Source organism: Mus pahari, chromosome 22, assembly GCF_900095145.1.
Source record: "Mus pahari chromosome 22, PAHARI_EIJ_v1.1, whole genome shotgun sequence".
In the NCBI taxonomy this organism is placed as follows: domain Eukaryota; kingdom Metazoa; phylum Chordata; class Mammalia; order Rodentia; family Muridae; genus Mus; species Mus pahari.
In genome coordinates this window covers 48185376-48194239 of record NC_034611.1, presented here as the reverse complement: position 1 = coordinate 48194239, position 8864 = coordinate 48185376, and the positions used below count along the sequence as shown (strand labels likewise).

The 8864-nt window shown below is 48.2% G+C and overlaps 1 protein-coding gene across 1 annotated transcript in view; it reads right to left on the bottom strand.

Moving 5' to 3' along the window:
* Positions 1 to 3544: 3544 nt before the first annotated feature.
* LOC110338882 (phospholipid-transporting ATPase FetA) overlaps positions 3545 to 8864 on the bottom strand; it is a 112502-nt gene continuing 107182 nt past the window's right edge. The window contains exons 25-29 of the mRNA XM_021222348.1: positions 7678 to 7761; positions 6327 to 6572; positions 6048 to 6186; positions 4645 to 4775; positions 3545 to 4548 (exon numbers count right to left, since the gene is read on the bottom strand). Coding sequence (XP_021078007.1) covers positions 4363 to 4548; positions 4645 to 4775; positions 6048 to 6186; positions 6327 to 6572; positions 7678 to 7761 — 786 coding nt within the window. The 3' untranslated portion in view covers positions 3545 to 4362. The remainder of the gene's footprint in view (positions 4549 to 4644; positions 4776 to 6047; positions 6187 to 6326; positions 6573 to 7677; positions 7762 to 8864) is intronic.

The following is an 8864-nucleotide window of genomic DNA, read 5'->3' as shown; positions in this document are numbered from 1 at the left end:
GGAAAGTGGTTAAGAGCACTGACTACTCTTCCAGAGGTCCTGAGTTCAAGTCCCAGCGACCACATGGTGGCTCACAACCATCTGTAATGAGATCTGACGCCCTCTTCTGGTGTGTCTGAAGTCAGCTACAGTGTACTTACATATATAACAATAAATCTTAGGGCCAAAGTGAGCGGAGTTGGAGGGAGAATGGGAGAAAAAAAAGAAAAAAAGAAATGCCCAGCCATTAAGCTAGTCATGGCATATTAAAATTAACTGGTGTGTGTGTGTGTGTGTGTGTGTGTGTGTGTGTGTGTGTGTGTCTTTCATCCGAGAATCCAGATAGCTCTTGGGCAGGTGCACACCTGTGACCCATTGGGAGCACAGAGTAGTTAGCTAAACTCACCGCTACAGTGTGTCCTTTGTCGTGTGGTCTGCATGGTCATTGGGTAACACTTTGTCCTGGAGATCCATGGGAGCACACACAGCAGCCACACTCCCTACTCCCGCACAGGGCAGATCGCTAATCTTTTCTTGCTTTCTAAAAGACTTTCTAGTGATAAGTAGGGTGTCCATATTTTTGTGTTCCCTAATCATATCTGTCAATTGTATCAACACTCTTCCCAAGTATTTCCTCATATCCTTCTCTACTTGGACTGAATTGAGGACTAATTTAAAGCCCACTAACTGTTCCCCCCAGAGATCCGACATCTCTGTCCCTTTCCTCAAAGTATGCAGGGCAATGATGAGCGAGAACTTGTTCTGCACACACGCTCCTGAATGTGGTACTTAATGTCCGGCTCCTCTTTAGAGTCTAAGGCTTGGACAGTCATGCCAGGATGCATATAAAGTACCAAGAGAGAGTGCTGACCACTCTGGAGCTCTGGGGATAACACTGGTCCAAACTCTACCTTTACAGATGCCTTCTGTGGGAGATCATGGGCGATCCCACAAGAAGAGGTTCCGAGGCCCCCCAAGAATGACTAGAAACAGCCTACAGAAGGACAAGCTTCATTTGCAAGGAAAAGGCAAGAAGCAAGCTTAGGCTAAGTCAACAATGGAAAACACGAAGTGTTTGGCTTCTGTGGGATGGTAAGAATCATACATAAAACAAACCTCCACAAAGCCAGCATGTGGCTCTTTCCCCTGGGACGTCATTTATGGCCTAGGTGAAAAGCGAGAGAGGCAAACCATTATGAAAACGGGTCTATAAGCAATCAAAGGTTTAAACTGTTCTCTAACATAGCAGAGAGTCACCCCAAAGAACAGGAGATTGTGTTGACAAGCGAAGGGAGAGCCAGTGGCCCAAACAGAGCGGGTAACTATCAGTTAGACAAAGGAAGAAGGATGGGCTTGTGGTGGTTCCTCCCACTCGTGTGAGAGCTTCGACATGTGAGTTCAGAGCTGTCCTGAACTATATATAGATTAGATTCCAGGTCAGCTTGAGCTAGAATGAGATCCTACCTCAAACAAACCAACAGAAATAGGTCTGGTCAAGTGCTTACCTGACCAAAACAACAAACAAACAAACAAACAAACAACTGCCTATTGTTTTGGGCAGTGGTGGTGTACACTTTTAATCCCAGCACTTGGGAGGCAGAGGCAGGCAGATTTCTGAGTTCGAGGCCAGCCTGATCTACAGAGTGAGTTCCAGGACAGCCAGGGCTACACAGAGAGACCCTGTCTCGAAAAACAAAAAACAAAAAACAAAAAACAAAAAGCAAAACAAAACAAGTGCTTACCTGACAAACATGAAGACCTGACTTCCATGCCAGAACCCATGCAGAAGTTCCAGCCACAGTTGTAAGTGACGGTGCTTGCTTACGACATCAGCCTCAGGGCATTGGAGACACACTGAAACCTGGGGCTGGCAGGCTAGTCAGCCCAGCTTAATTGGGGAGCATCAGGCCAATAAAAGGTTGCAAAGGGGGTGAACTAAGAATGATGTCGCCTGTGGCTGTCCTCAGCCTTCACATGAAAGGGAGCACACTGCGTGCACACTTCTCCACAGGCATCCACACATTACAAAACACACAGGCAGGGCAGCAGCTTTCAGTCATTCCGCCATTCACCGTGCCTCCAACTGACCTCTGTTAGAGGTATATGCTAACAGGAAGCAAACATGCTTACAGTCTGATAAGTGCTACAGACAGAGGCATAAACAGAAACAACAGGACAGGTAGAGAATCACGCCAGGAAATTAGGGCAAGTGCCTGAAGAAAAAAAAAAAATTAACCTTAAAGCTGGGCTGGGGCCAGGCACTTTAATCCCAGCACTTGGGAGGCAGAGGCAGGTGGATTTCTGAGTTTGAGGCCAGCCTGGTCTACAAAGTGAGTTCCAGGACAGCCAGGGGTATACAGAGAAACCCTGTCTCAAAAAAAAAAAAAAAAAAGAAAAAAGAAAAAAAGAAAAAAAAGCTGGGCTGGGAACTAGCTTATAATACCAGCGCTCGGGAGGCAAGATCATGAGTTAAGGTCAGACTAGACCAGCCAGTTCTAGGCCAGCCTGTGAGTCCCATAGTCAGGTGAAGTCATGCGATGGAAAACTCAGTGGCACCTGATAAACTAACAGGTTATATCTAGTTGCGGTGAGTCCGAGCTCGTAAGGATAAGTATTAAGTTCACTAGGTAACAAAGAGGGTGGGGAAAAGCATTCGAGGATGGTGAACCCTATGTCCCTGATGACATGGAGGCCAGCAATTTCATGACAGGCAAAGGCAGATGGACGAGGGGTTGAAGACGAGGCTAGAGGAGACCACCAACAGGGTATAGATTTAAACTTGTGTAGAGAGCTAAGCTGGGGATACAGGCCAACAAATTCTCCTTTCAGGAAGATGAATCTGGAAATAGTAATGTCGATGCTTTAGAAGATTCAGAGAAACAGGCTCTGTGTGTGTGTGTGTGTGTGTGTGTGTGTGTGTGTGTGTGTGGTGTGTACATGAGTGTGTTCCTGTGTGGGTGATAAGAGGTGATATAATTCTGAGCAAAGGTAATAATATCATTGTAACAGGAAGGAACAGAAACCTAGAGATAAGAATGAAGTCCTTCTGTGCCCTGATGGGGACTGAGTGACTAGAAGAAAAAGCAGAGGATGGCTGCAGTCGCTCTGGGCCTTGGGTGACAGGGTGACAGTGATGGTGTCCTGGCATTGGGAGGGCTGCAGGGGGATGGTCAGTTTGAGTTGGGCATGCTGAGCTTACATTTTGACTAAGTAACTGAGTAAAGGGCCTCCGATTCAGTTTGCTAATATCTGAGGAGAGATGGGGATCGTTGTTCTATTGTTATGGGAAGTCATCAGCTTACTTAAGATACACAGAGAACTTAAAACCTAGGGTTGAAGTCTCAGGACACATGTTAAAGGTATGTGAACTGGATAGAGCTATGTACTTAAAATGTGTGGTGGGGCTAAGGCCAACCTTGACTTTAGGGGCAGAAATGTAGAGAGGCTGACAGAGGAGAGGGAGGGAATGGGGGACACATAGGGTGTGCTTATATTATGCTTCATAATGATGGCACTCAGGTTATGTGGTTCTCTCCAGGGCCCCAAAAGACCATACAAACGTCTTCAAAATGAGCAATTTATTTCTCCGTTTATTTCTCCACAAATGTCTTAGAAACAGTTGCGCAAGTACATACAAAGTACATATAATTACTTCTCAAAATAATTTTATAGAAGACAAATGCTCACCAGCAATGGCTTACATCCCCTTGAGAAGTTGTTTTAATCCCCTGCATCTATTCCCCTCTTGCTTCTAATGCCTGCATAAGCATCAGTTCTTAGATCCAAGGGGTCAGAGGGCAAGAAGGCAAAACTCTGAGTTGTCCTATCCAGGCAAGACCTGCCTTCCTTTTCTTTCCTTTCTTCCTTTTCTTCTTCTTCTTCTTCTCTTTTTCCTACTTGGTCCAGAGACTCATTCAGCTTCTTAAGACCAACTCTTCATAGCTACTACCTCCATCTTCACTACTCAGGGCCAACAAAATACTCACCCGGCCCCCTGAATTTTCAGATAAGTCTGAGAATAGTGTCTGGGTGGGAACCCTGTCGCCTGGGGTCTGGGAAGGGTTCCAGTTGCTCTGTGTGTGGCAGAGTCAGGGCCCACCTTCCTCCCCCTTCCCCCTCTCATGGCTTCTGCATGTGCTTGTCTGGGTTAAGAACTGGGGATGTTGGGAGGCTTGGACTTGCCTCTTCTGGAAATGCTGCAGCCCTGGCTGAGGGGCTGTTATCTCTTTCCTTACCTTTCCCAGGTACAGCTTTCTGGGGAGTGGAGAAGTTGAAACCCTGGTTTCCGAAGCACCCTGATCCCTCTCTTACTAAGTTGCATAAATAACAGGGATGAGGAACAACAGTTGGCTGGGTGAAGGTTTCCTTAAGGGCATCCATGTTTTAGGAGAACCTCTTGCTTTTTGCCAAGGCACTGGATTTCAGCGTCTTGCCAGACGTGATGAGGGCCCCAAAGCCCTGTTTGTGGGAGAATGCGTAGGCAGAACGTCGAAGGCCTGGGTGTTTGATTTTGGACTGGACTTGGTTTTGCGTTGGATGTTTCAAGCAAAAATGGATCCTGTTCAGAACCTATATGCAGAGCGTGGGGGCAAGGTTTTCAGACGTGGAGGCCAAGTCAGAGGGGACGCTGAGGCCCACCTGTGCAGGCTCCTTTCTCCCACTCACCTTGTCAGCGTTGATGGGCCAGAGCAGTGGTCTGAGAAAGTTGTAGCCAATCAGAGGGATCATACAGAGGGCCATGCTGAGGATGAGGCACAGCCAGATCTGCGGCTGACTAAGGCTGTTCCTGGCCACACCTGTGGGCAGTCAGCCAACAAAGAACAGGGCTAAAATAGCTTGGGGAAGGGTTGGGGTGGGAGAAATCAGCCAGCACACGCTACATCCAGTCCTCAGAAGGAAGTCACTGATATCCAGCCAGTCAAGTCTCCTGAGAAGGACTATCAGGGCGATGCTGCTATACACTCTGCACTTTGCACAGCCACTCAGCAGATAGATGTAGCAGGTTCCTCTCTGGTAGGAATCTGCTATGAAAACTGGGACAATTCATGCACCCTTGTCTCCCTCTAAAGGCAGGGCTGGAGGGATCGGGGAGGGAGAGAGTAGGCTATAAGGGCACCTAGCCAGTGCACTTGTGCAGAAGACACATAGAAGGCATGGTGGCCTGCAGGACAGCTCAGAGCGAGGTAAGCATGGTGCCGAGCAAGCCTGGGGACCTGAGTCCCAACCCTGGGAACCACACAGTAGAAGGTGAGAACCAACTCCTCTAAGTTGTTATTTCCATCTGTCTGTCTCTGTCTGTCTGTCTCTCTCACACAATAAATAAATAATTATATAGCAAATGTGATAAAACTAAAAAAAAAAAAAATTAAAACCTTTGGAGAAAAAAAAACGAGTTAGTGGCTAGGAACCGAGCATGCTCTGAGAACCGAGCACGCACGCACAGCTACTCTGAGAACTGAGCATGCACAGCTACTCTTTGATCCAGATGAATGGCAAGGAGAGAGGGAGAGCCACTAAGAGACACTAAGGCAGGACGAGTTACTGGAGAGGGATTTGCACTGGAATTTCTGGTCATTTCTTTGAATAAACAAACAAACAAGGCTGGAGAGATGGCTCAGTGGTTAAAAGCACTGGCTGCTCTTCCACAGGACTTGGGTTCAATTTCCACCACTGACAGGGTAGCTCACAGCTGGATCCCTGGTTTCCAAAGGGCCCTAACCCCTTTTGACTAAGTTGCATGAGTAGACTGCATGAAGAGCAACAGTTGACTGGAACCCCAGTTCCAGGGGATCTGGCACCTTCACACAGACACACATGCAGGCAAAACATAAACCAGAGTGCAGAATGCTTGTTCTGTCACCTGTGAAAGTCAAATAATCTAAAATACTTGAAAAAAATGTGTAAATTCTAAAGTTAAATATTTTCCTGGAGATGTTTTGCACCCCCTTTGAACAGAGTCTCTCTCTTATTCTTACCTCTAAGCATCATAATGTAGAGTCTCTCAGAAACATTAAATTAGCATTCCATTAGTCCCTCCCCATGCCAAACCCTGGCTGGTCAGGTCTTACCTAGGAAATTGAAGATGCTGGGGTACCTGAGACACAGGCCATCGCTACACAGTAAGATTAGGATGCAGAAGTAGAGCCCCAGGCTGCCCCATGTGAAGGTGTGGTTTATCATCGTCCAGGAGGTTGTCCTCAGGGCAATCTGAAAGGTACTAGTTCATGTGTGATACCGTATGACCTGTCAGCACCCCCCATCCCCTGCGCCTACGGCAGAAGGTGTTCCCTGTCGACGCCCCCTTGCCTCCCCGCCCAGTCCCCTGGTCCCACTTTGAGGGGCCACACCTGCATTGTCATGACCCCGATCAGGGTGGTCTGCACTAGCAGGGAGAAGGACTGGAAGTCGGAGATGTCCTTCCCATCACTGCGCTCTGAGTTGAAGATGGTCCCCATGGGGACAAAGAACAGCACAAAGGAATTGTAGATGCCATGCAGTAAACACTTCACAAATTCCTTCTTGTTGAAGTACAGGTTGTGCTGGCCTGGCTCATACAGCTCTGGGTAACACAGACTCCAGGTTTCATTCACATCCTGGACACGACACAGGGGAAAGAGCAAGGTCAGGGCCTTCCACAGGTCCCATCTCCATCCTGCCTCACTGAGTCTGTGGCCGGGTTGCCCAGGCCATTTCCTCACAGAGAAGCAGAACCAGAGAGCAGAGAAGTGACCACAGTGCTCTCCCGGTGAGGCTCTGTAGCACAAGACAGCTTTAAGATGGTCTCAGATATGTGGGGCACTTGGAGGCAGTGAGGGTTTGGGAGAGGCAAGGGGGTGGGATTTGGCTCAGGGGCAGCTAGAAGGGAGGGCTGAGCTTGGGAAAGGGGAGGAGGTAGGGCTTACATCCCAGGAAGTAAGTGTTCCTTTGGTTAAATGCTTTGTGTCAAAGGCAGTGGGCAGAGGCAAGAAAATCCATTAGGATTGGCAAATCCTTATCTATTTTATTCTTTGGAGACTTTTTTTCTATCAAGGTGCCCAGAAATGAAGGTTAGTTGAAGAGTCAGGGAGAGAGGTGTCATGACTCTTACTCCAGAGGTATTTTTATTTATTTATTTATTTTTTGAGACAGGGTTTCTCTTTATAGCCCTGGCTGCCCTGGAACTCACTTTGTAGACCAGGCTGGCCTCGAACTCAGAAATCCGCCTGCCTCTGCCTCCTGAGTGCTGGGATTAAAGGCATGTGCCACCACGCTCGGCCCAGAGGTAATTTCTAAGAACAGACTTGGAGCCCTGGGCTGGTTCCCTGTGTCTTAAGGTACTATGCCCACAGCCCCATGCCTAGCCTTTTTGCCCACAGCCCCATGCCTAGCCTTTATGCCCACAGCCCCATGCCTAGCCTTTATGCCCACAGCTCTATGCCTAGCCTTTACGCCCACTGAGAGCTTTCTGCAGCAGCTGTCTCCTCCCTGTCAGCTGTGAACAGGCCTCTCCTTTCTCAGTTTCTTGTTTTGCCAAGTCTTGGCTCAGTGGCTGTGCCCCTCTCACTAATTTTTAGAGAACACCCCACCATCCCTTATGACACTACCCGGGGATCATGTCCTTCTCCTGCTCTGGAAAAGATTGCCTTCACACGTGACTTCTTCCCCGCCCTCTGAGCCCAGATCTCCACCTTGTCTGTGAGGCCTGCTCCTGGGTCTTACCTTTTCAAACAGACTCAAGCCCAGGACCGGGAGGGAAGTGTAGATGAGATTGTAGAAGGTGATGAACCAGATGTCGTAAACCGTCTGGAAGAGTATCAAGAAGAGTTTTTAGATTACTTTCTCCATGAATCCTCAGCTCTGCCCCTCAGGTCCAATGCAGCCCTCTCCTGGTCCCCTACCCACTATTAGTAAGTCACCACCTACTAACGTAAAGCATGTTTGATCAGTTTCTAGGAATGCAACGCAGAGTCGGTCTTTCTTCAATCTTACTCTAGCGCCCACATTCCCAGGCTGGGGCAAGGCTATGCTGGGCTTCCAAGATTGACCTAAAAGAACCCTCTGTAACTTTCACAGTCACTCTGGGTACAGAAAGGATACGGAGCAGCTCCCAGGGAGAGCTAGCCACAGTCCTGTACCTCTAGGAAGACCTTGAGGTTCTTCTCTTTCTCAGTTTGGTGGCATCCAGTGGCTTCTGCAACCCCAAACGCATACTAACAGGGCAAGGAGAAAGACTCAATGGCTCTTCTCCATCTTGGCACTTCATCCGGGATCTAGTGAGGTTCCCTTCCCTATTATCCACAGGCTCACTCCACTCCCCAAGGCCAGCCTGGCCTGAGTAGGAGGACTGGGGTGTATCAGTCTACACACTCTGCTGGCTGGTGAGACATCTCCTCAGGTTTTCCTCCTGGCCTTCCTTCAAAGACGACTCCTCACAGGAAGAAGAGATCTATAACATTTCCTCTAGGTTGCGATTTCATAGTCAGATGTGAAATTCATCTTCATAGGAACAGTTCTGTATGTGTTGGGGCAGACCCAGCGGGCAAGTATAGGTGAGTATCATGACAGCCTGCCTGTCATGATCCAAGAGGCTCCTGGAGGCTTACCCAGTATTTAGCCAAGGCTATAAGGATGATGTGTATGGTGCACTGCCATTGTTCATCTATAGACCCGAAAATATAACCATTTTAAAGGACCGTGGGAGGATGCAGAATGTAACTATTGCAGCTTTATGGTTCTGATGACTTAAAAATAAAGATGGATCTCCCAAGCTATAATCACAAAATTGAAATCAGTTTTTAAAAGTGATGAAGTCAGCCGGGCCTGGTGGCGCAGGCCTTTAATCCCAGCACTCGGGAGGCAGAGGCAGGCGGATTTCTGAGTTCGAGGCCAGCCTGGTCTACCAAGTG